The sequence below is a fragment of the Siphateles boraxobius genome, unplaced genomic scaffold (assembly GCF_051911475.1).
Source record: "Siphateles boraxobius isolate OS27281-9 unplaced genomic scaffold, OSU_SipBor_1 130, whole genome shotgun sequence".
NCBI lineage: Eukaryota > Metazoa > Chordata > Actinopteri > Cypriniformes > Leuciscidae > Siphateles > Siphateles boraxobius.
The window spans coordinates 4,981,596-5,008,177 of NW_027508734.1; the positions used below are offsets into that span (position 1 = coordinate 4,981,596).

The window sequence follows — 26,582 nt, forward strand, 5'->3', positions numbered from 1 at the left end:
GATTTTTTTTCTTTCAAAAGTTGGTTTGATAAAAATAAAAAATTGCTTACGAATTTCCAGTAAATTGAGTTCTTGTACTATATACAATGCTGACTAAGAAAACTAACGCTCTTTTTAAATGTCTTGATATTCTAGTCAAGTCACCTTTATTTATATAGCTCTTTTTACAATACAGATTGTTTCAAAGCAGCTTAACCGAGATAACAGGAACTTCTGTACTTCTACTTTAAGTAGTTGTTAAAATCTGTAATTTTGCTTTAAGTACGTTTTGTTTGAAGTGTTGTACTTCGCTACATTTGAAATCATATCCGTTACTGAGTAAAAAATAATACTAGGGAGAAAAAAAATCGGAGACCCAGATGAAGCTGAAAGCGAAGTGCCCTTGAATTATGAAGCGAATTATGGCCAGTATGGAAAAACTTTGGATGTAGGAAAAAGTGTGGTTGTCCTCGAGGATTTGTCCAATTTGTCACGTAAAACACACAAAATGATGGATGGATAAATACATGGAAAGTAGAACTGTCCAATAATTCCAATCGCGACATGGTGTGTGAATATTTAAGCGCAAAAATACTGCTATGTAAATATATAACCTGCTTGTTCTGCGTTTCTGTGTGAATCGGTGTGAATGAGCTGCTCCGCTTGGTCTAAGTTACTACATAGGCTACTCAAGTGCTGTTTTCAGCGTCTCACAAACAATTTGAGGACATGAATACATGAACATTTCCAGAGCTGCTCTGAGAGAAAGCCTATTGAGCATTTTCACCATTTTATTTGAGAAAAACCATTGTCAAATACACTTTGAAACAGGTCTTCACTACAACCCGTCAAAATAAAAGTTTGGTTTAACTAGGAGAAATTATGACAGAAATGTATTACTATTGTAGGCATACTATAGAACATACTCAAAATAATAATAATAACAACAACAACAATAATAATACAATTTATTTAAACATTATTTAAGGAATACATTTTTTGTCCATTGTTTAATTTAGTAAATCTGTTTTTGCAGCTCTTCCCCAAAAAATAAAAGGACACAATTTTAAATTTTCATTTGATTACCACCGTTTTTGATAATATATTTGGATTAAATCATAAAAAGAAACATTCCTTTTCTGAATAAAATACATATCAAAGGACTATATTATTCTTAAACATTTTAATAAATTATTGATGTTAAAAATAGGGTTGTTAATCAAATTCATTATCAATTATTGAATTTAATTGATTCGTTTTATTGAAATTTGAATAAACAAAACAAACAAATGGTTTCAAGTTTGTTATAATAAAAGCATTCGTTCAACCCCCAAAAAATGTTTTCTTTAATTTAATTGTCATTTTAACTGATGATAATAACAATAACCATAATTTAATAATACCGTTTATTTATTTAATTATTGATTAATACTGTAAACTGTGATATTTTCGGAGACGTTATCATACTGTGAAAACTTCATAACATTACAACCCTACACGGGAGAGCCGCCCACCCCACCCCGCTGTTAAAAAAGTAACTCAGTAACTTTTACTTGAGTAGATTTTAAATGAGCTACTTTTTACTTTTGTAGATTTTTAAACCGGTAATTTTACTTGTACTTAAGTAAAATTTCATTGAAGTAGTACTACTTTTACTTGAGTAGAATATTTTATTACTCTTTCCACCTCTGTCCCCAACTAAGCAAGCCAAAGGCGACAGTGGCAAGGAACCAAAACTCCATCAGTGACAGAGAGAAAAACATTGGGAGAACTCTGGCTCGTCCGGGGGCCAGTCCTCCTTTGGCCAACAAACGAACAGATTATGATTCAGGCAGAATTATAGGTCAGAAGTCAGATGGAATCAGAACTTTCACAATATTTATCCAGTTCATCTGGTTGGGGGTCGGAGTAATCACACCGGTATGGAGACGAGTTTGTTGAGATGTCCATGAGACCTTCACAGTGTTGATGAGGCTGGCACTTCAGGGATGTGTTGTCGTCGTGTCCATGCGATGGTCCTTCATCAGATCTGTGATGGTCCTTTATTAGATCTGGATATGTCCTGGATCCGGCGGTTTGCGGTAAACCTCTGGATAAACAGAGACTAATATTACCGTAGACACCAACCTTCTTATGATGTACCAAGTACATAAGGATTTATGGGAAGAGTTCCCGGTTCCGGCTGATCTAAACTATGCAGCCTAACATTGAATTATAGAAGTCTATAATGTCTTATGTGTATGCTAAGACAAAGAGATGTGTTTTTAGTCTAGATTCGAACTGACACACTGTGCTTGCTTCCCGGACAATGTTAGGAAGATTGCTCCATTCATAATTTCATTAAAAAAATGTTTTCAATGACTTATTTTTTTATTTAAATCTGACTAAAAATAGAATGTCCCTAGAGAATTTTAATGAGTAATATGTTTTGTTATCCAGTCCAACGACACCATTTGTAAGTATTTAATAAATGTACTATGAAAGTACATGTAGTTTTATTAGCATGGCTAAATATGTTTAAATTGATATATTGATATCAATACAAAGAAAGGGAATGGTTAAGTATACAAGAAATGTAACCTTAGTTACATTTAGTTTTTAGTATTAGTAATTAACATTTTAGTATTAGTAACACAAGTCCAACTCTACACTTTCAATAACATTTTAAAAACCAATCACGGGTTTTGCTGTACAAATTTATACCTGATTTCGCCTATTCTTTTTCATACAAAGACAAACAAAAGATGTTCGGGCGGAAACCACACAAACTGTCGTCTCTTTTTTGAAAACAGGAGGCGCACAGCCATTTGCCAACTGTCATTTATAGACGCTGGGCAATAACCAATCGAATGCCTCTGAAGCAAAGCCATCCAATGAGCGCATGGCAACCATAGGATTAAAAGGCGCTGTGTTCGGCTGAACAACTCATTCATTCGTTCGATCTGTTCAGCGTAACCATTGATTATCTTTTGAAATAATGGCGAGAACCAAGCAGACCGCTCGTAAGTCCACCGGAGGAAAAGCCCCGAGGAAACAGCTGGCCACTAAAGCCGCCCGCAAGAGTGCACCCGCTACCGGTGGCGTTAAGAAGCCTCATCGCTACAGGCCCGGTACCGTGGCGCTGAGAGAGATTCGCCGTTATCAGAAATCCACTGAACTGCTGATTCGCAAACTGCCCTTCCAGCGTCTGGTGAGAGAAATCGCTCAAGACTTCAAGACGGATCTGCGCTTCCAGAGCTCGGCTGTCATGGCCCTGCAGGAGGCGAGCGAGGCTTATTTGGTGGGTCTGTTTGAGGACACCAATTTGTGCGCCATCCACGCCAAGAGAGTCACCATCATGCCCAAAGACATCCAGCTGGCCCGCCGCATCCGCGGAGAGCGCGCTTAAATCCACAGCCGTCATACTAACCCCAAAGGCTCTTTTAAGAGCCACTTCAATGTCTCTAAAAAAAGGCGAATCTTTTTTTAAACTTGTATCTTAAATCGTTTTTGTGGCAGCTGCACAAACAGTTCTGCATTTAGCTCAAGTTTTATTGAATAGCTATGATGAAAATTATATTTATTTAAAGTAACACAGTGTCAAATAATATGACATATAGATTATATAATGATATCTAAATTATATAATGATAAATAGAATATAAAGATTCACTGTTATGTACTGTTATGTACTTGCGGTCTCCTTTTTCCTTGGGTGTAACGAGACCACACATTTCCCAGAATTCCTCTGGAGGGAGCAATTGCGATTTCTGCTGTCCATCAGTTAAGAAAGGCGAGTGCTTACAATATTTACAGCTTACAAAATATTCGGCAAGAAACAAAATTAGATAGAGAACAATCAGATGTTGTTTTATTTGCTCATTCACAATGTATAACCCAGAATAACATCTTATATTTCAGGAATCATACCACTAATACTCCTGTTGTTTAATTTGATGCTAAGAGATAATTTACCAACAGATGTATCCGATTTTTTTTTACTCTTGTGATATCCCTTCATAAACATAATCTCAGAAGGGATAGCTCCAAAACAATAGCATATTCCTTTGCTGTAATTGAGATTTTATAATGTGACACAAATTATTTATATTTTAAATGAACCACTTTTAAATATATACACACTATATTTCCATAAATAGTATGCGGAAGGTAATGGCACAGTGCTTGCTTGTTCCTTGAAGTGTTTTTTTAAACAAGCTTTGAAGGACAAATCGAAGGAATGTACTGTAGGAGAGGCTTCTCAATGGAACCATGGGTGGAGTGTGAGATCCAGCTCCTCCTCTCTGAATGTAATTTGTGTAATAGGAGAAGGGAGAAGTTAGGTGGTCAAGCCCTAACACCTACCACAACTCCACTCATGACGTCAAGAGAGGTGGAGCTGCACGTTTAACAGAACCTCCCATGGTTTCAACTAGGTCCGCTAGCTGCGTATAAAAGAACCGTTCTCCACAGTTTGGTTTGTGTATTGAAGAGTAACTGTCGAAATGTCTGGAAGAGGAAAAGGCGGTAAAGGACTCGGGAAAGGAGGCGCTAAGCGTCACCGAAAGGTTCTTCGTGATAATATCCAGGGAATCACTAAACCCGCTATTCGTCGTCTTGCTCGGCGTGGCGGCGTCAAGCGTATTTCCGGGCTGATCTATGAAGAGACGCGCGGTGTGTTGAAGGTGTTTCTGGAGAACGTCATTCGTGATGCTGTGACTTACACTGAACACGCCAAGAGAAAGACCGTCACCGCCATGGATGTTGTGTACGCGCTGAAGCGACAGGGACGCACACTGTACGGGTTCGGCGGTTAAGAGATTCACAAAGGATAAACCCAACGGCTCTTTTAAGAGCCACCCACATTTTCTTACAAAGAACAAGTTTTCAAGTGGTTATAAATGAAGTTGAATGGAATTTACTGACATTAAATGGAGTTATTTATGGTGTTTACAATCAGTAATAAGTGTTTTAACATTAATGTGGTCATAAAATGGTAATTAAATATGCTAATATTACCTCTTTGTGTAGCATGAATTTGTTTTTCAAGTTGATTAAACAACTAAAATTACCAAGGTTTTACTATCAATATTTAATACTGCAATACATTGCATTACGGAAAGTGCGTGAAAACGAAATAAAGAAACGTGATAGAATGGGGGATGGTAATAGGACATGAGGCGATGGGCGGGATTAACATTTAAATCCTCTGATTGGTTGTCCTGCAAGTCAAGAACTTTTAATGTAGCCAATGAAATCATTCTATGGGTTGAAGATTCACAATGACAGAAATCCGTTCTACCCCTTTTGAAATTAGCATAGAGCAGTGGATAAAAGCCGCTTGCAGTAACACGATTTTAATGTTCTTTGATTATCTCTGAGCAAAGCATCATGCCTGAACCAGCAAAGTCCGCACCCAAGAAGGGGTCGAAGAAGGCCGTCACTAAAACCGCCGGCAAGGGCGGAAAGAAGCGCAGAAAGTCCAGGAAGGAGAGTTACGCGATCTACGTGTACAAAGTCCTGAAGCAGGTTCATCCCGACACCGGGATCTCCTCCAAGGCGATGGGAATCATGAACTCTTTCGTCAACGACATCTTCGAGCGCATCGCCGGTGAAGCGTCTCGTCTCGCTCACTACAACAAGCGCTCCACCATCACATCGAGAGAGATCCAGACCGCCGTGCGTCTGCTGCTGCCCGGAGAGCTGGCCAAACACGCCGTGTCTGAGGGCACAAAGGCTGTGACCAAATACACCAGCTCAAAGTAGAGCGAGCTCAACACAAAACAACACAAAGGCTCTTTTAAGAGCCACCCACAATGTCTTTAAAGAGTTTTCGTTTCTTTCGTTGTTTATGGTACAATAGTTTTAAGAACAGATACGGGGTTTCTGCAGAAATCTAAAGCACCTTGCTGTATAAAATAAATGGCACAGGATTATCTATAAATTCACTTTAATTTAAAAAAAGGTTTTGAGAAGGTGATTTACAATAATCTCTTAATCTTAGGAGGGCCCTTTTCCAGATTGTTCACAGCTGATCCTAATATCCTTTAACTGAGAGTAATAACAGAAAAGGGACAACAGAGCTACTTTAAGTTGTCACTGCTTGATCGGTTTTGTCTTATTAAAAATATTCCATTCCATAAACAAAGGGTCCTAAAATTGATAATTTATTAGTACTATTTTAATTTTTATATATATATGAAAAGTTGACAAATATTTGTCGCTTAGAAATAGTCACTGGAGATCTGTTAGTTTAAAATTTAATATTAAATCGCTTAGAAATAGTCACTGGAGATCTGTTAGTTTAAAATTTAATATTAAATCAGATATAGTGACTTCCTGTCTCAGCTTTTACTGACAATCAATTAAAAAAAAAAAATCATGTTTGTGAGTAGAAACATCTGAAATATCATCACTCTCAGTGGAAAGAACATTTTCTCATTCACGTGCCTGTTATAAAACTTTAACTTCAGTAAAATTTGTCAGCTGACAGTAATTAACCAACATTGACTCTGTATTCATTGTGCGCATCCGTCTGTTGCCAGCAAGCTATGTTCCCAAAAAGCTAAATAATGAATCTTTCGATAATACAGGCAAAAAAATCTTCAATGGGTGGCATAAATAAATATGAATTATACATATTGTATTGCTTTTGAGTTTCTCTGAGTGACCATTAGGTGTTTCTTGTTTAGGAATTTTTTGTTGTTGTTGTTGTTGTTGTTGTGTGTGTGTGTGTGTGTGTGTGTGTGTGTGTGTGTGTGTGTTATGATTGTCACTGGACAAAGACTCACTGAAACTTTTGATAATTTAGCTATTAAATGCGCACTCTGTCCCACAATTGTTATCGAGCATAACATCACAGTTTTTTTGTTTTTGTTTTTTTGTTCTCTTGTGTCTCATTGTTTTGGTGCACTGTATCCTAGAGGAGGTGAAGTTTAACTCTTTTCTCTCTTATTTTGGATTTCTCCCTGAAATAGACATACAATCTGAAGCCTTTCTGTACCAGCAGTGAAGTAAATAAATAATATTGGTGTTGTTTTAAAATAAATCCCTTAAATGAACAAAAACAAATCCAAAAAAGAAGTTTTTGTTTAATATATCACACGCCTTTGTTCATCAAATATAATCGATATTGAAAATATTAAAATTCAGACTTTATGTTGGCATATTGGTTGTGGAAACAGGAATATAAACATTCAAATGCTGTGACACATAGGCCATTAAATAAAAAATAAATCATGGTTTTGTGTGAAATGTTATCATTAGACCCTCTACTAAAGACAAAGCAATTTTAGTTGTATCGCACATTTCATACACAATGTTAATTCAAATGGCTTAAAATGAATTAAGAAATCACAACAGATGCATAACAAATAAAAATATCATGCATAAGAAATAAAAATGCTTACTAAATTCAGGATGTTCCTATCTGAATGGAAGAGTTTCAGTTTGTGATTTTACACTAGCAACATCAGCATGTGTTTCTCTTCACCCTTAATGGAGTGCTAAAAACTTATATATACGTGCTTTTCATATGTCAAGTGTATTTTACGCAATCCCATGACTTGAGACCTTGTGTCTCATCTGAATGCAAAACAAAAATGATAACTCTCTAATGCTCTAAAGCTTTCCCACCAATAGCCTATCATTCGGGATGTCCCTATCTGAATAATAGCGTCTGATAGCTTCAGTTTGTGATTTTACAATAGCAACACTGGCTTTTCCAGTGTCTCTTCACCCCAAACGGAGTGTGAAAATACACCTGCTTTACACAAGTGCATATTCACACCATTCACGACTTAGAATCCTGTGTCTTCACTCACATCTGATTACTGTCATTGTTCCATAAGGACTTTTAAATATTAAAGGACGATCATAATTGCATATTTCCGGACCAGGTTAAAAACCTGGAGAGGTTAAAAAGAGACTGGTTAGTGATGATGCTGCCTCTCCGTTTCCTCATTCTGGAAGTATACAAGAGCTGGATGGTGAACCAATGATCCTGTCAGCCATCCTGACTGTTGTAACCTATTTTAGCAGAGTTTGGTAATCTGAAGCATACCAGACAGGACCTGAGGGGCATATAGCACAGACTCAATGACAGTTGAACCTCAATTAAACGCAGGAAGTAAAACCTCTGGCTTTTTGTAGAAATGTGTACCACTTCAGATCGATGGGAGATTTTGGTGCCTATCCATGCAGCAAGTCGGCCCAGTGTTGGGCCAGATCTGGGCCGACACTATGCGTTCTCATCCCAATGCGTCATATACGACGCTTTTGCCAAAGCGTACATATCCTACGCACAGGGAAGTTTATATGGACAGACCCTCGTTCCCTCGATTTTGACCGAGGGAGCGAGTCTACTTCATATGTACACTTCAGGCAGCTCCATATACCACAATGCAACACAATTGTGACGTCACCGCAGATCTCGTCTAATCACCACCACCACAAACAACTCTATGGTATATTAATTATATATTTTTTACATTTAAAACAACCCAAACACACCTATATACATTTGGATGCTGCATTAAACAAGTTCTTAAAGGGACAAAAATAAATAATAAATCAACTCCATAGTTGATTCCAAGTAATCAAGGGCTTAGGATGTTCCAGTTCAGCCCATTGCAGTTTCCGCCAGTAGTGGGCACTCGTGCAACGTAAGCAATGTGAACATCCGAGTGAACAAGACGGAGGGAAGTTAGCGAGTGAAGGGCATGTCAATTTTGGACTGGAACGCAGCCCAGTACTGCATTTATCTACTTTATTTGTCTCAGTTCGGATGCTCAAACACATTGCAATCACCAGTTAGCATGTCCTTACATGATCAAAAATTGCAGTCTAATGATGATCTCCAGTCTGATGATGATCTCCAGCCTGATGATGATCTCCTAATGATGATCTCCAGCCAGTGCACTTGGACCGATCTAGTAGCAAAGCTGCACGGGACAGAATTGTGGAACACCATTTTTTAAATTCATTAAATGTTTAATAAAAGACTAGAGACATATGCTTAGTTCCTTTTTTATTTCAATTATTATTTGTAAAGAAAAGCCAGTGATCAAGTCATCCTTTGCTTGAAATAGATATGCAATGTCAACAATAGTACTCTGTGTGAAATAATGTATAGGCCCCTTGAAGCAACTAGTGCCATTTTGTTCTTTAAGTAGCAGTGGCGGAGCCAGAGGGGGGTCCGGGGTGGCACTGGACACCCCTGACATGCGATTGGCCACCCCGGGTGCCACCCCAAAATTTTATTTGCTACTGGCAGTTGCTGATGCTGATTTTTTTTTTAAATTACGTTCGCCGGCAGCGAGGCTCGCGCAGTTTTCAAACGGACGAGCAGAGGACGAGAGACGGTTGCAAGATACCGAACTTCACCGAATAAGAAAACATCATATTTGAAGTAAGCTTTTAAGGTTTAGCATCAGGGTGGTTTGCTCCCAATAGCCTACATTAGGCCTAATACACGCATATACAGTACCTTGCCGTGTGTAGCCTACGTTACAGTATACAAATGTTCTAGCTAATGTGAGGATAGGAGATCAAAACGCAGGCAAAGAAGAGCAGAAACAAGCGATATCATAATGCGATCACTATAGGACTATGAAGCTTTATGGGTGTAGGTTGTTGATGGACTCGATCTACTGTGTTTTGATCATCATTATGAATCTTATCTAGATGTAGTCTTTGATAAAAATGCGATTTTCTCAGCTTTTTGCTCATGTTGCTTTTTATGAAACTTGCCAACATTCAAGTGTTGATTAAAAAAAAAGATGCACGAAGCTAGAATAATATTATTTTTTTGTTTTTGTTTTAAAAGCACAGGGTTTGTTCTTTCTTTTGGTATGTCCAGATATTCATACAACAAAATATTCTGGGGTGCCATGAAATTGTGAAAATTACCAAAACCACTTTTTTTTTTTATACTGGCAAGAAAGAGTTAAATGTTGGTAATTGGATGATGATTAGAATGTGATTATGATTGGAATCATATTTTAAATTTGTCATATTTTTGAACAGGGTCAATTAAACATGAAAAGAAAGGGAGAGATATCAGTTATTTTAAAATAAGCACAAACATAGTCCAGTCATTTTATGAAAAAAAGTTTGAACAAATTGCAACAGAAGCAAACTCAAATAATTTTGTATCCTCATTATGTCCTGAGTAAGGAAACAAAGTCCCTAAGAATCCCATTAGGGGAAAGTTTCGAAATCTGTTTCTGGGGATTCACTTTTTATTTTACTTACCTTTTGTCTTCTGCATTCTCCTTACCCTTGTCTCCTGTTCTTCCCTTAGACTCGTCCCCCAGAAACAGTCGCACAGACCCAGCCCCAAACCCCATCTCTTAATAATTAAAAAAGGCTGGTTTCTAAAGTACTTCTTCCTGCCTCTATGTATTAATGCTCATGGGTAGCCTAAATGGGTTCCATTCAGACCTTAACATTAAGTATTTTACTGTTATATGTCAACAAGATTCAACAAGACATTTTCACCTGGCTAGACCCAATGTTTAGATCTGTTGTGGTATTTATGCAAATTACCACATACGTAATTAGATTATGCACCGTTTGTCCATCTTAACAAACAATTTTTAAAAACTTGGAATACATTTTTTGTTTGTCTTGATGTAAGTAATCAATCAAAGTAATCAATTTTCATGGTGATATCTAAAGGTTAAACTTTTTACCCTATTCTCATAAGAAAAAGGCTATATTTGTGTTTTTTTCTAAACTTTCCCTAATGGGATAGCCTACTTTGGGACTTTTTTTCCTTACTCAGGACATATTGAGGATACAAAATCAGTTGAGTTTGCTTGTTGCAATTTGTTCAAGGTTGACCCCCATTTTGGCTTAAAATGACTGGACTAACAGGCAGATCAGGTGCAAACAGACCCCCCAGCCCTTGCATCACCACTGGCTAGTCAGAGTCAGTGTGGTCAGACTTCAGAACCAGCAACAGGTCAGAGCATCTACCAGACACAAGCAGTCAATCACATACCCAATTCAGGAATTTAAGTTGAGATGATTTTGCCAGATTAAAAGGATTGTTCACCCAAAAATGAACACAAAAAAATAATTATAAATTAAGTAATTAGAACTAGAATTATTATAAATTATTATAAAGAAAGAATTATGTTGTATTTAATCTTCCCAGGATAAGATTTTATATTGATGGGCAATAAAATTGTTTAACTTTTTCAAGGACATGTCTGCTTGATGCCTGCTATATCTAATAAAAGATTAAAATAAATTAAATTAATTTTTTTTTTTTGTAAATGTGAGTTTTTTTGTAAATAAATGCAGCAGTTCATAACAGACACATGCGGTATCTTATCTACTTGGTGGTTCAGCTTTGTTTTCTGCAATATTTTGGATGTTCAACACTTCGACACAAACAGATTGACCCAATTCCTTCCACAAGCTTTTCCACTGTGTGTGTGTACTGTGTACCCCCGAAAGTAGCAGTGGCCACCCCCTGGCCACCCCATGTATAAAACTCTAGTTCCGCCACTGTTAAGTAGTCTCTATTTAAGGTCCATTTCTCATATTTATGTATTTTTAAATAATTTTTAAAATAAATAAAAATACTCTATTGCTTTTGAAGACTCCTATTATATAGGGAACCATATCACCCTGTATCATTTGTGGGGGGGGAACCTGCCAACACATGCCTCATGCAACAAAAATAAAAAGGAAAAGTACAACTGCCAGCCTCTGTAGCACTTCTATGTGCACTCTTCTGTAGGCCTTTCTGTAGATGTGGACTCCTGCAACTCATATTGCGGTCAGAAATAATAAGTAAACGAGTGTAAATCAGATTAAGTTATGCACTATAGCTAAAGGACTTCTGTATCAGCTCTGCTTATAAAAGCCATAATCTAATCTGGTTTACACGAAATAATCTGAACCAGAGCAAGACATCTGTAGTTTGTGATAATTGCATGAAGTTTTGTTGACTCAGCTTATAAACAAAAATGATGTGCTGAATCAAGTAAAATATATATAATCAAGTAATCTTCTAGAAATATAGTTATTTATTGAAACATCCGATAATTTTCCCTAAATATCTTTAGAAATTCTAATGTTATTGCTTCAGCAAAACAAACAAATTTAACTTATTACACCAAAAACACTAACTTGCAAACATCAAAGCAGAAACAGTCTCAAGCTCTTTAAAGACATTGTGGGTGGCTCTTAAAAGAGCCTTTGTGTTGTGTTGAGCTGAGATCACTCTACTTTGAGCTGGTGTATTTGGTCACAGCCTTTGTGCCCTCAGACACGGCGTGTTTGGCCAGCTCTCCGGGCAGCAGCAGACGCACGGCGGTCTGGATCTCTCTCGATGTGATGGTGGAGCGCTTGTTGTAGTGAGCGAGACGAGACGCTTCACCGGCGATGCGCTCGAAGATGTCGTTGACGAAAGAGTTCATGATTCCCATCGCCTTGGAGGAGATCCCGGTGTCGGGATGAACCTGCTTTAAGACTTTGTACACGTAGATCGCGTAGCTCTCTTTCCTGGACTTTCTGCGCTTCTTTCCGCCCTTGCCGGCGGTTTTTGTGACGGCCTTCTTCGAGCCCTTCTTGGGAGCGGACTTCGCTGGTTCAGGCATGATGCTTCGTTCGATGACACGCAAGGAACAATAAAGCTGTGTTACTGCAGGCGGATTTTATGCACTGCTCTATGCTAATTTCGAAAGGGAAGAACAGCGATCTCTGTTTGCTAGATTTCCTGGACCAACCCATAGAATGATTTGATTGGCTATAAATTAAAAGTGCATAAAAGTTTCTTGACTTGTAGGACAACCAATCACAGGCTACAAATGTTAGTCCCGCCCATCGCCTCATGTCCTTCTACCATCCCCCATTTTATCATGTTTCTTTGTCCCGCATCTTTCGTAATGCAATGCACTGCAGTATTAAATATTGAAAGTAAATTAAGCATTTCAGTTGTTTAATCAACCTGAAAAACAAATGCATACTACATGAACAGGAGAGATCATATTAGCATATTTAATAACCATATGACAAATGAGAAATTTTATAATTAGAATTGTATTCCTGAATGTACAGACCAAAAATGATTCATCTCGTTTAACTCCACTTAATATATTTTTAACCACTTGGAAATGTGTACTTTGTGAGAAAATGTGGGTGGCTCTTAAAAGAGCCGTTGGGTTTTTCTTCTTCGTGAATCTCTTAACCGCCGAAACCGTACAGGGTGCGTCCCTGTCGCTTCAGCGCGTACACAACATCCATGGCGGTGACGGTCTTTCTCTTGGCGTGTTCAGTGTAAGTCACAGCATCACGAATGACGTTCTCCAGAAACACCTTCAATACACCGCGCGTCTCTTCATAGATCAGCCCAGAAATACGCTTGACACCGCCACGCCGAGCAAGACGACGAATAGCGGGTTTAGTGATTCCCTGGATATTATCACGAAGAACCTTTCGGTGACGCTTAGCGCCTCCTTTCCCGAGTCCTTTACCGCCTTTTCCTCTTCCAGACATTTCAACAGCCTCTCTTCTATACACAAAACAGAAAACATTGCAAACTTTGGAGAACAGAGCTTTATAGTCGGCTAGCGGACCTAGTTGAAACCAAATTCATGGGCGGTTCTATTAAACGTAACTCGAACACGCTACTCTCCTACTGGTGCTCAGCAAATTACATGCAGCTCCACCTCTCCTACGTCACGGGTTGAGTTTGACGTAGTTCAGCTCCACCTCTGTGGATATAATGGGTGGAGGGATAGAGTTGTGGGTGGGTGTTAGGATTCGGTTGCACAGTCTAACTTCATCAATTACGCCACTTGCCCAAATTACATTCAGAGAGGAGGAGATGGATCTGCAGCGAGAAGCCTCTCCTCAGTGGCGGTTCTAGACCATTTCAACTGGGGGGGCCAAGCTGGGGCCAGTTGTACTGTTAGAGGGGCCAGTTACATTTAGACCTTATTGTTGTCATATCATTTTCTGCACTGCACTGCAGGCATTGAGAGGCAAAATACCATGTTTATTATCATTCAACAATGCATTTGCATTTCCATTATATTTTTACATTTGCATTACATATTCAGTATTAGTCACAGTAACTGTAATAGACATGATGTCCTTCTTTCTCTTCATTTTGGTGAGAACTATAGAGCAAAAGCAATGGGGACCAAGACGCGTATTAACTAATTTACTGAAAATAACTGACTTGCTAGGTAACTACTAACCATTTACAGGGTTCCTGCACACTTCTTAAAGTCAAAATTAAGGATTTTTAAGACCTGAAGAAATCAGAATTCATACCGTACATTAGGGGTGTGCAATATTGACAAAAATATATCTCAATATCTTCAATGTTTTGTTGATAATTAGATGATATTTTACTGATTGTGTTTTTGTGCTGGTGACATGGCTGGTTTAGGCCTGTTGTTGACAGCAGACTCACAAAGATATTCATATTTTTTAATATTCTATGCAGTGGTCAGTTAACAGCAGGGACCGAAATTTATTTTTTAATTAATTTTTTATTAATTTAATTTGCCACCAGGGGTAAATTGATTTCCAGGGGCATTTTTACCTATATATGGACATTCTTTCTAAACTTATTTAGAGTTATGAATCACCTTTTATGTCAAATACTAACATTCAAATCATTCAGTAATTATACTTATTTATACAATAATACTTAATTATACGATAATTATACAGTACCACTGTTACCAGTCAAATTAAATCATTTAATACAAAATCCATGTTTGCAGTGCAGTCTAGAGGTGGCACAGAAGCGGCATTAATATATTTACACTTCATTTATAATTGCATAAATAGATTTTTTTTTAAATCAATATTTAAATATGAAATGATTTCTAATTGTAACGTTTTAATTAAAGGGTACTTTAAATATGAAACTAAAACCGCCAGTAGGCGGCGGCAAGTCACGGTCTTAATAAGTGAGTTGAGGGATTCATTCATTCAACCGATTCGTTCAAACGGCTGATTCATTCGGGAAAGGAGCAAGTGATTCCTTCAAAACGCGGATTTCAGTCAATAAATCATCGCTGTCTGTTGCATTGAGACTCTGCTACCGTTTCATTTTGAAATTCAGTCGGCGAAATAAAGGGAAAACAAACAATATTGTGTCTAAAAAGTAACTCCCAATGTTAACTTATTGTTAATTTAACTGTTGTATAACATCAATATCACAGTTGCAATTGTGCACGGGAAAACAGCACTCTTGCTGATCTGATATTCTAATATAAGAACATAATATGATATAAATATAAGACAAACTAATTTGGGGACATAGCCTACCTATGAACCGCACACAGCAGTGAAAGGAAGATAGACAAATGCGATGTCAGCTCACAGTGCCTCGTATACAGTTAAAACATTGATTACAATATCATAATAGACAATACACATCGCACTCCTTTTCTCCTCTCTCGCGTGCAGGAGACAGACGTTATTCTGCCGCGATTCCCGCGAATGTGATACGAATTGTCACGTGAACAAGCAAATCCACAAAGATAGAATAAAAAAATAATAATACGCATACAACGATAGCAAAAAACAGTTTTGTAAAAATTATTTCACACTCCACATTTAGGTGGGCCACAAGGGGGGCCAAGCTTGCTGTCACAGGGGCACGGGCCCCCCTGGCCCCCCCTCTAGAACCGCCACTGCCTCTCCTACACTCCATTGAAGTCCAGTTGTCCTTTAAAGCAGGGGTTCTCAAACTTTTTGGGACCAGGGACCCCTTAGAGCGGAGAAAATTTTCCAAGGACCCCCGACATCACATTCTGCATACTATTTATGGAAATATAGTTCATTTTTTAAATATATTTTTCGTGAGTCAGTTATTTATTTAATGACCAAGGAATTACATTGAAATATGAATAACTTTTGTCACAATATAAATTCCCAATTAGACCAAAGGAATTAGCTATTGTTTTTGGAGCTATGCCTTCTGGGATTGTTATGTTTATGAAGGGATTTAAAAACAAACTACAAAATAACAAGATACAAAAAATGTATCTGATACATGTTGGTAAATTATCTCTTACCACCAAATTAAACAACAGGAGTATTTGTGCTCTGTTCCAGAAAGATGTTGTCTCTTGCCCCAATGCCATCTTTTATTGGAATAGACTTAATGGTGAAATTAACTGGGCTAGAGTGTGGGGCTTTGCCACAAAAAATATGTTTATACAAGATCAAAGAAGTGTCTTATAAAATGATACATTGTTGCTATCCCACAAAATGTTTGTTACTAAGGTTTATTTCTGACGACTTGAACGTAAATTGCTCCTTCTGTGGTCTCCAGACTGAAGATTTATCTAAATCTGTGAGTAAGAATTTTTGGAAAAACATTTTTTTTTTCTGTGGTATAATTCCTGAAATCTCATTGAAATATGAAAATTTTATTCTACAAACACTATACATTGATGTGAAAGGGAACAATCAGAAGTTTTTTTCATTTACTTGATCTAATTTTGTTTCTGGCCAAAACATTTTTTACATAAGTGTAAGCCTTTCTTAAAGGGGCATTCGGTAACTCTAGCTATTTCTTAGCTGATTTTCACTTTTGTTGTCGCATGTTTTCTCAGCGAGCTCCCCCTACAGCTGTGAGGCGTATATTTCACAACACTGTCGTAATAAAACTCACTTGCAGCACCCTTTTCCCCCCACCGCTGCTCATGTGCACTTGTTATTATTGGAGCCGGCCAACTTTATCATGTGGAGCTAGGTCTACCGAGGTGGGTAATACATCATACACATTGAGGGCGGCGTGTGTGTTTATGTCGATTTGCCATAAAGCAGTTTGTGTTTCTCGCTTCTCCCGAGACTTCCTATTTCCAACTTACCGGGACGTTAATCCTCATGTTGCAAGGTTAGTTTTCCGCCGGAATGTCGGGGGGAGCGGGGAAAGTCACCATTCTCACCAGAACAGGTTATTAAATCATCCAAATGATTTCTAAACGGTTTTATTAAGCTGAAATAGTTGCTGAATGCCCCTGTAACCTTTTTCTGGAAGAGTTAAATGTATTTGATTTCTGACTTTTCCAATAAGAAAGCTGTTGTTACGATCACATAGTTTAGGTCAGAGTGTAACAAACGACAAACAAATACTTCGTATTTACAGATTTTTATTTTCTTGTTCTCTGGGCTATTTTCACAGTGATATTTGAGTATTTAAATCAATTTCTTAAACAAACACAACCAAAAGCAAAAAAAAAAAAAAAAAAAAAAAAAACACTTCCGGGTTGAGCTAATGACTTAAACAATAAACAAACAGAAACTAACTTCCATACAAGACAAAAAAAACTTCCCTATGAATCAAAATAAAAGACAAAACATACAATGACATACCCTATACTCCTTATTAATGCAGGAGAAAAAGTGGTGGCCTTTTGGCCTACAAAAATAAGGCACTCACAACCTACAGCTTTTCAAATAATGAAGTTTTATAGGATCAATAGGGCACTGTCAAGATCAAACTGTAGCAAAAGTAACTAACAGCACAGAGAGAGAGAGAGAGAGAGAGAGATGAACAAATCACAGTCACAGAACACACACACACACACACACACACACACACACTACAACATCAAGAGCAATCAGAGAGAGCTCCCTGTATGAAAGTTGTTAAAGGGATAGTTCACCCAAAAATGAAATTCTGTCAGTATTTACTCACCCTCATGTTGTTCAACCCCGTAAGACCTTCGTTCATCTTCGGAACAAGAATTAAGCTATTTTGGATTAAATCTGAGAGCTGGATCACTCCTCCATAGGCTTCTTACACTTGCCAGCCCCAAAAAGATATTAAAGACATCGTTAAAATGGTCCAAGTGACTAAAGTGGCTCAATCCTAAGTTTATCAAATGACGAGAATACTTTTTGTGCGCAAAAACAAACAAAAATACCGACTTTATTTCAACTATTCATTTCCTTCTCTGTGGGCTCGAGTCAGTTCACTAGTGTAATAGCGTAAGCTTCTTTTGTTGTACGTCACACGCATCACACAGATGACCAGCGTTGGCAAATAATGAGCCTACGTGTGACGTAGCTTTACGCAATCACACTACATTAACTGACTCGAGGCCCACAGAGAAGGAAATGAATAGTTGAAATAAAGTCGTTATTTTTGTTTGTTTTTGCGCACAAAAAGTATTCTCGTCGCTTGATAAACTTAAGATTGAGCCACTGTAGTCACTTGGACTATTTTAACAATGTCTTTAATAACTTTTCGGGGAACAAGTGTCAATCCCTTAGAAGCCTATGGAGGAGTGATCCAGCTCTCAGATTTCATCAAAAATATCTTAATTGGCTTTATGCACAGCTTCACTACTTCCTGAACTTCAGCCAGCCCTTTGTTTCCTGTCTGTCATTATTGGACAAACTGATTAATTCAGGTGTGCCTGGCCTCAGTAACAATAATCAGGCACACCTGGACTAATCAGTTTGTCCAATAATGACAGACAGGAAACAAAGGACTGGCTGAAGTTCAGGAAGTAGTGAAGCTGTGCATAAAGCCTATTTGTGTTCCGAAGATGAACGAAGGTCTTACAGGGTTGGAACAACATAAGGGTGAGTAAATACTGACAGAATTTTCATTTTTGGGTGAACTATCCCTTTAAGGTGTGGATCTAGGTGACCACCAATACATATTGTTCAGGCATAACAATAAATCACTTGGTCCATCCATGTCCACAATAAAGTTCTTTACTGTTGTCTTTTGATTCATACATCAGTATGGGTGTGGTTCTATAAATAATAATGAATATAGATACAACCATGAGGCAGAAACAGTAATAACTGACCAATATAAAAGTAATGCAATAGCATACATATAAGGGTATTTATACAAGTGTAGCAGCTGTATATTTCCTCAGATTTATACACATTCACTTTAAATCAGCATGTCTAATTCAGGATATTTTATGCTGAAATGAATGTGCGATTGAGATTACATGTGCATTGACTACCTCAAAGGAATAAACAAACGTTTAATATAGCAACATAAAATCAATTAAATCTACCAATATATACATTGGAGAGTATTTAATATGTACGCACACAGTATGAACAAAAATCCGCTAGAAATTGGACCAGAACCGCACGGAGATCACTACAAAACTGCCCCAGAATTTAGCAACATAGTTACATGTCAGGACATGAACACTTTTATTGCCATTCGGTTCTCCTGATTTAAACCAATGAAATTGCAGAAATGATAGTAAGGCGATTCAGAAATACTTATATATCCTAAAGTGCAAATTAAATGTCCAGCGATGGGCGCCAGATTCATTAAAGCTTGGTACACTCTCTCCAGAGGAATTCTAGGAAACTTTTAGTCCGATCTTTTCTTAGGGTTCAATAACCAACAGCCTCGTTACCTCCAAAACCAATCCTAAAGGATAAGGCAAGAACATTGTATTGAACAAAAAATATTGTGTTACTTTTATTACAATAATGTTTTTGTTGATAAAACTCAAAATTTATTGTGGCCTTTAACTTAAAGTAGAACTGTTTGCGCAATTAACAAAACTGAATTTAGATTGAGTTCAATAAAGAGAAATCGTCTTTTTATAGTGATATTGAGGTGGCTCTTAAAAGAGCCTTTGTGGTTTGTATGACGGCTGTGGATTTAAGCGCGCTCTCCGCGGATGCGGCGGGCCAGCTGGATGTCTTTGGGCATGATGGTGACTCTCTTGGCGTGGATGGCGCACAAATTGGTGTCCTCAAACAGACCCACCAAATAAGCCTCGCTCGCCTCCTGCAGGGCCATGACAGCCGAACTCTGGAAGCGCAGATCCGTCTTAAAATCTTGAGCGATTTCTCTCACCAGACGCTGGAAGGGCAGTTTGCGAATCAGCAGTTCAGTGGATTTCTGATAACGGCGGATCTCTCTCAGCGCCACGGTACCGGGCCTGTAGCGATGAGGCTTCTTAACGCCACCGGTAGCGGGTGCGCTCTTACGGGCGGCTTTAGTGGCCAGCTGTTTCCTCGGGGCTTTTCCTCCGGTGGACTTACGAGCGGTCTGCTTGGTTCTCGCCATTATTTCAAAAGATAATCAATTGTTACGCTGAACAGAACGAACGAATGAATGAGTTGTTCAGCCGAACACAGCGCCTTTTAATCCTATGGTTGCCATGCGCTCATTGGATGGCTTTGCTTCAGAGGCATTCGATTGGTTATTGCCCAGCGTCTATAAATGACAGTTGGCAAATGGCTGTGCGCCTCCTGTTTTCAAAAAAGAGACGACAGTTTGTGTGGTTCCCGCCCGAACATCTTTTGTTTGCCTTTGTATGAAAAAGAATAGGCGAAATCAGGTATAAATTTGTACAGCAAAACCCGTGATTGGTTTTTAAAATGTTATTGAAAGTGTAGAGTTGGACTTGTGTTACTAATACTAAAATGTTAATTACTAATACTAAAAACTAAATGTAACTAAGGTTCCATTTCTTGTATACTTAACCATTCCCTTTCTTTGTATTGATATCAATACATCAATTTAAACATATCTAGCCATGCTAATAAAACTACATGTACTTTCATAGTACATTTATTAAATACTTACAAATGGTGTCGTTGGACTGGATAACAAAACATATTACTCATTAAAATTCTCTAGGGACATTCTATTTTTAGTCAGATTTAAATAAAAAAATAAGTCATTGAAAACATTTTTTTTAATGAAATTATGAATGGAGCAATCTTCCTAACATTGTCCGGGAAGCAAGCACAGTGTGTCAGTTCGAATCTAGACTAAAAACACATCTCTTTGTCTTAGCATACACATAAGACATTATAGACTTCTATAATTCAATGTTAGGCTGCATAGTTTAGATCAGCCGGAACCGGGAACTCTTCCCATAAATCCTTATGTACTTGGTACATCATAAGAAGGTTGGTGTCTACGGTAATATTAGTCTCTGTTTATCTAGAGGTTTACCGCAAACCGCCGGATCCAGGACATATCCAGATCTAATAAAGGACCATCACAGATCTGATGAAGGACCATCGCATGGACACGACGACAACACATCCCTGAAGTGCCAGCCTCATCAACACTGTGAAGGTCTCATGGACATCTCAACAAACTCGTCTCCATACTGGTGTGATTACTCCGACCCCCAACCAGATGAACTGGATAAATATTGTGAAAGTTCTGATTCCATCTGACTTCTGACCTATAATTCTGCCTGAATCATAATCTGTTCGTTTGTTGGCCAAAGGAGGACTGGCCCCCGGACGAGCCAGAGTTCTCCCAATGTTTTTCTCTCTGTCACTGATGGAGTTTTGGTTCCTTGCCACTGTCGCCTTTGGCTTGCTTAGTTGGGGACAGAGGTGGAAAGAGTAATAAAATATTCTACTCAAGTAAAAGTAGTACTACTTCAATGAAATTTTACTTAAGTACAAGTAAAATTACCGGTTTAAAAATCTACTCAAGTAAAAGTAAAAAGTAGCTCATTTAAAATCTACTCAAGTAAAAGTAAAAAGTAGCTCATTTAAAATCTACTCAAGTAAAAGTTACTGAGTTACTTTTTTAACAGCGGGGTGGGGTGGGCGGCTCTCCCGTGTAGGGTTGTAATGTTATGAAGTTTTCACAGTATGATAACGTCTCCGAAAATATCACAGTTTACAGTATTAATCAATAATTAAATAAATAAACGGTATTATTAAATTATGGTTATTGTTATTATCATCAGTTAAAATGACAATTAAATTAAAGAAAACATTTTTTGGGGGTTGAACGAATGCTTTTATTATAACAAACTTGAAACCATTTGTTTGTTTTGTTTATTCAAATTTCAATAAAACGAATCAATTAAATTCAATAATTGATAATGAATTTGATTAACAACCCTATTTTTAACATCAATAATTTATTAAAATGTTTAAGAATAATATAGTCCTTTGATATGTATTTTATTCAGAAAAGGAATGTTTCTTTTTATGATTTAATCCAAATATATTATCAAAAACGGTGGTAATCAAATGAAAATTTAAAATTGTGTCCTTTTATTTTTTGGGGAAGAGCTGCAAAAACAGATTTACTAAATTAAACAATGGACAAAAAATGTATTCCTTAAATAATGTTTAAATAAATTGTATTATTATTGTTGTTGTTGTTATTATTATTATTATTTTGAGTATGTTCTATAGTATGCCTACAATAGTAATACATTTCTGTCATAATTTCTCCTAGTTAAACCAAACTTTTATTTTGACGGGTTGTAGTGAAGACCTGTTTCAAAGTGTATTTGACAATGGTTTTTCTCAAATAAAATGGTGAAAATGCTCAATAGGCTTTCTCTCAGAGCAGCTCTGGAAATGTTCATGTATTCATGTCCTCAAATTGTTTGTGAGACGCTGAAAACAGCACTTGAGTAGCCTATGTAGTAACTTAGACCAAGCGGAGCAGCTCATTCACACCGATTCACACAGAAACGCAGAACAAGCAGGTTATATATTTACATAGCAGTATTTTTGCGCTTAAATATTCACACACCATGTCGCGATTGGAATTATTGGACAGTTCTACTTTCCATGTATTTATCCATCCATCATTTTGTGTGTTTTACGTGACAAATTGGATATATATCCTCGAGGACAACCACACTTTTTCCTACATCCAAAGTTTTTCCATACTGGCCATAATTCGCTTCATAATTCAAGGGCACTTCGCTTTCAGCTTCATCTGGGTCTCCGATTTTTTTTCTCCCTAGTATTATTTTTTACTCAGTAACGGATATGATTTCAAATGTAGCGAAGTACAACACTTCAAACAAAACGTACTTAACAAAGCAAAATTACAGATTTTAACAACTACTTAAAGTAGAAGTACAGAAGTTCCTGTTATCTCGGTTAAGCTGCTTTGAAACAATCTGTATTGTAAAAAGAGCTATATAAATAAAGGTGACTTGACTAGAATATCAAGACATTTAAAAAGAGCGTTAGTTTTCTTAGTCAGCATTGTATATAGTACAAGAACTCAATTTACTGGAAATTCGTAAGCAATTTTTTATTTTTATCAAACCAACTTTTGAAAGAAAAAAAATCTAACAAATGAAATCACTCTTTCTTAGAGAAATTGGGTGGCTCTTAAAAGAGCCTTTGGTTTGAAGAGAAGCTTCTGTCAGTTTATTTGCCCTTCGCGGGCTTCTCGGTCTTCTTGGGCAGCAGCACGGCCTGAATGTTGGGCAACACACCACCCTGAGCGATGGTCACGCCACCCAGAAGCTTGTTCAACTCCTCGTCGTTGCGCACCGCCAACTGCAGGTGTCGAGGGATGATGCGGGTCTTCTTGTTGTCCCGAGCAGCGTTTCCAGCCAACTCCAGGATCTCAGCGGTCAGATACTCGAGCACAGCGGCCAAATACACCGGAGCTCCGGCACCGACGCGCTGGGCATAGTTGCCTTTGCGGAGAAGCCTGTGAACACGGCCGACGGGGAACTGCAGTCCCGCCCTGGAAGAGCGACTCTTGGCCTTAGCGCGAGCTTTTCCCCCGGTTTTGCCTCTTCCACTCATTGTAGTTTATGGTTGTTAATCTTTACCAAAGGTAACACTTACAATAGCTGTGTTATGCGTTTTAAATGTAAGCTCGCTAATCTCCTATTGGCTGGTGTCTGAACACATCATCGAGCCAATCAATGAGCTTCCCTCCAAACCCAACCCCCTTTCTACTATTCTCAATAGTGTTTGCTACTTTTAATATATTTCTTTAAAGTTTTGACTACGTCATTCATTTCTCCATTTTCTTAATTTTCATAATTTTTATATTTGTTTTTTAGTATGTATATTTCATGACTATGTAAAGCATGCTAAATAACCTTTTTTCACTCTACTGTCTGGTTTCGAGCATAGCAATAAATTAAAGTCGGTCTTTATCAGTGTAGTTTCAGAGGTCACTGGTCTACACATAGATACAGATATCATCAAAATGTTTATATAGTTAATGACTAACATTCAATTCACATTTAATTGTATAGTGCTTTTCACAATACACATCGTTCCAAAGCTTTACTGAAAATACATGAGTCCACATTAAAATTGAATGTGATTGTTATCAGAGGTAATGTTTTCAGACATGTTCATCAGTTAGCTAAAAATGTATTAATTTAAACAATGTAATAATTTAAAGCAGAAACAATGAGCTTGTTGAAGTAATGAATACTTATGTTACCAAATGATTATGACCTTTAGAAAAATGTAGCATTGGTGCAAGTCTCAGATTAAGCCTTAGCTCAATTAGGACATTTAAGTAGCTTTTATAAATGTGCTATAGGGGGGGGGGGGGGGGGGGAAACATTATGGGTGTGCATAACACTGTACATCAATAAATTGGTTTAAATATTTTGACAATGCCAATATAACCATTAATTTTAATAATACACATTAAATCCTAACAAAGTGTAGCGAGACTAGTTAAAAATACATTGGTTACAAAAAATTGTGGGCCATGTGTATTTCCAGTCATACTTTAAATTAAAACTCTGACCTGTGGCCCATTTTTTATGTCAGCATTTTATAGTACAATAACAGTCAATCCATTCCGGCAGCGGTTTTTAATAGTAATTTAAATAAAGAACGAATGAATGAAATCACTCTCAAAGAGAAATTGTGTGGCTCTTAAAAGAGCCTTTGGTTTGAAGCGAAGTTTCCCTCTGTTTACTTTCCCTTCGCGGGCTTCTCGGTCTTCTTTGGCAGCAGCACGGCCTGAATGTTGGGCAACACACCACCCTGAGCGATGGTCACGCCGCCCAGAAGCTTGTTCAACTCTTCGTCGTTGCGCACCGCCAGCTGCAGATGTCGAGGGATGATACGGGTCTTCTTGTTGTCCCGAGCGGCGTTTCCAGCCAACTCCAGGATCTCAGCGGTCAGATACTCGAGCACAGCGGCCAAATACACCGGAGCTCCGGCACCGACGCGCTGGGCATAGTTGCCTTTGCGGAGCAGCCTGTGAACACGGCCGACGGGGAACTGCAGTCCCGCCCTGGAAGAGCGAGTCTTGGCCTTAGCACGTGCCTTTCCGCCGGTTTTACCTCTTCCACTCATTTTTTTTAAAACTAGTTACCACAACAGACTACTGTGAAAAAGTTAACAGATAAGAAGTTCAGTAGTACGTCCACATACTGTATTTAAAAGAGAGTGCCAGTCGCTCATTGGTTTAGACTGCGAAAAGTTTCAAACCAATCACTGAACTTCCCTTCAAAGCCCAACCCCCTTTTTGGCGGGAATGATATCAAGTATTTGACTAACAATGAAGAGATGAAATCACTGAAATGTTTGAAAGAAAATTCAATTAAGTAAAAAAAAAATATTATCCGCTGTTCCTACCAGAAGTGCTACACACTTCTCAGACTATATTCTGTTCATATTGACCAGATCTGATACTGTAAAGTATTGTTATTCTAAATGTAATATAATTTGATTAATGTCATTATTTTATGCGGTGTTTGTATTGCCAAATTTCTCAAGCATAATATTTTGTGTATTCTGTACTGTTACACAACATCCTATTTGGACTGTGATCACTGTTTGAACTCTCATAAACTTTTTGGCCATTTTCAATCAATTTCGTATCAATCAGAATGGTTTACTTGAGTTTCACATAAACTTGGTGACTTGTTTGGTTGCACGAGAAAGTCACACCTTGGCTATTTGATTCCAGAATTTACAAATCATTCAAATACATGAGTTTTGCTCTTTACTCAAGAGTAAGTGGTTGGCTCTTAAAAGAGCCGTTGAGGAACAAACTACATGTTTATTTCTTTTTGGGAGCTGCCTTTTTTGGCTTGGCAGCTTTAGGTTTCGCTGATTTGGGTTTGGCTGCCTTTGCCTTTTTCGGACTCTTGGCTGCTTTCTTAGGAGTCGCAGGTTTCTTTGTCTTCTTGGGGCTTTTCGTTGCCTTTTTAGCGGCGGGTTTCTTCACCTTCTTCGGTGATTTCTTAGCGACGGGCTTCTTTGCAGCAGCAGTTTTGGGCTTCTTAGCGGCTGCGGGTTTCTTGGCTGCGGGTTTCTTGGCTTTAGGAGCCGCTTTCTTGGCTGGTTTCTTCTTGGTCTCAGCTTGCTGCTTGTTGAGTTTGAAGGAGCCGGAGGCGCCGGTTCCTTTGACCTGGACCAGGGTACCTTTAGTCACCAGGCTTTTGATGGCGATCTTGACGCGGGAGTTGTTCTTCTCCACATCGTATCCACCGGCAGCGAGCGCTTTCTTAAGGGCGGCGAGGGACACACCGCTCCTTTCCTTGGATGCGGACACAGCCTTAACTATGAGCTCGCCGACGCCTGGACCTGCTTTCTTGGCTTTCACAGCGGACTTCTTCTTGGGTGCTTTCGCCGGGGTTGCAGCAGCGGGGGCTGGGGCGGTTTCAGCCATTTCTTTCTCTCTCTATGATCTATAGTCCTTCAAACGCTGTCTGGTTTCAGCATTGAATAAGGGCGCTCGAGCGGAGCTGCGGTATTAAATAACACATGAGAACCTCGTAGACTCAACCTGCCCCGCTCGGTGTCTGCTGCTCGCTGACGCTTGTGTTTTCTTCTCTTACATTTGAGACAAATCTGGAGCTGTTAAATAGTCTGTCACCGTCAAATCTAAGTGAACACCAAGCAGAGGTTCTGGGCTTTCA

General features: G+C 38.2%; 9 protein-coding genes across 9 annotated transcripts; 3 read left to right on the forward strand and 6 right to left on the reverse strand.

The window, feature by feature from the left end:
• Positions 1 to 2,944: 2,944 nt before the first annotated feature.
• On the forward strand, positions 2,945 to 3,412 carry LOC143736536 (histone H3). The gene has a single exon (XM_077227228.1). The coding sequence runs from the start codon at positions 2,957 to 2,959 to the stop codon at positions 3,365 to 3,367; it is 411 nt and encodes a 136-aa protein (XP_077083343.1). The 5' UTR covers positions 2,945 to 2,956; the 3' UTR covers positions 3,368 to 3,412.
• A 1,032-nt stretch (positions 3,413 to 4,444) lies between these two features.
• Positions 4,445 to 4,857, forward strand: LOC143736747 (histone H4). Its single transcript, XM_077227398.1, has one exon. The coding sequence runs from the start codon at positions 4,464 to 4,466 to the stop codon at positions 4,773 to 4,775; it is 312 nt and encodes a 103-aa protein (XP_077083513.1). The 5' UTR covers positions 4,445 to 4,463; the 3' UTR covers positions 4,776 to 4,857.
• Positions 4,858 to 5,340: 483 nt separating this feature from the next.
• Positions 5,341 to 5,781, forward strand: LOC143736748 (histone H2B-like). Its single transcript, XM_077227399.1, has one exon. The coding sequence runs from the start codon at positions 5,350 to 5,352 to the stop codon at positions 5,722 to 5,724; it is 375 nt and encodes a 124-aa protein (XP_077083514.1). The 5' UTR covers positions 5,341 to 5,349; the 3' UTR covers positions 5,725 to 5,781.
• Positions 5,782 to 12,152: 6,371 nt separating this feature from the next.
• Positions 12,153 to 12,939, reverse strand: LOC143736537 (histone H2B-like). Its single transcript, XM_077227229.1, has one exon. It carries the CDS (start codon positions 12,570 to 12,572, stop codon positions 12,198 to 12,200), a length of 375 nt encoding a protein of 124 aa, XP_077083344.1. The 5' UTR covers positions 12,573 to 12,939; the 3' UTR covers positions 12,153 to 12,197.
• An 86-nt stretch (positions 12,940 to 13,025) lies between these two features.
• Positions 13,026 to 13,481, reverse strand: LOC143736538 (histone H4). The gene has a single exon (XM_077227230.1). It carries the CDS (start codon positions 13,468 to 13,470, stop codon positions 13,159 to 13,161), a length of 312 nt encoding a protein of 103 aa, XP_077083345.1. The 5' UTR covers positions 13,471 to 13,481; the 3' UTR covers positions 13,026 to 13,158.
• A 5,980-nt stretch (positions 13,482 to 19,461) lies between these two features.
• On the reverse strand, positions 19,462 to 20,036 carry LOC143736477 (histone H3). The gene has a single exon (XM_077227181.1). The coding sequence runs from the start codon at positions 20,006 to 20,008 to the stop codon at positions 19,598 to 19,600; it is 411 nt and encodes a 136-aa protein (XP_077083296.1). The 5' UTR covers positions 20,009 to 20,036; the 3' UTR covers positions 19,462 to 19,597.
• Positions 20,037 to 23,045: 3,009 nt separating this feature from the next.
• On the reverse strand, positions 23,046 to 23,493 carry LOC143736482 (histone H2A-like). The gene has a single exon (XM_077227187.1). The coding sequence runs from the start codon at positions 23,482 to 23,484 to the stop codon at positions 23,098 to 23,100; it is 387 nt and encodes a 128-aa protein (XP_077083302.1). The 5' UTR covers positions 23,485 to 23,493; the 3' UTR covers positions 23,046 to 23,097.
• A 1,131-nt stretch (positions 23,494 to 24,624) lies between these two features.
• LOC143736486 (histone H2A-like) lies at positions 24,625 to 25,015 on the reverse strand. Its single transcript, XM_077227192.1, has one exon. The coding sequence runs from the start codon at positions 25,009 to 25,011 to the stop codon at positions 24,625 to 24,627; it is 387 nt and encodes a 128-aa protein (XP_077083307.1). The 5' UTR covers positions 25,012 to 25,015.
• Positions 25,016 to 25,667: 652 nt separating this feature from the next.
• Positions 25,668 to 26,340, reverse strand: LOC143736474 (histone H1-like). Its single transcript, XM_077227178.1, has one exon. It carries the CDS (start codon positions 26,330 to 26,332, stop codon positions 25,721 to 25,723), a length of 612 nt encoding a protein of 203 aa, XP_077083293.1. The 5' UTR covers positions 26,333 to 26,340; the 3' UTR covers positions 25,668 to 25,720.
• Between the last annotated feature and the right edge of the window lie 242 nt (positions 26,341 to 26,582).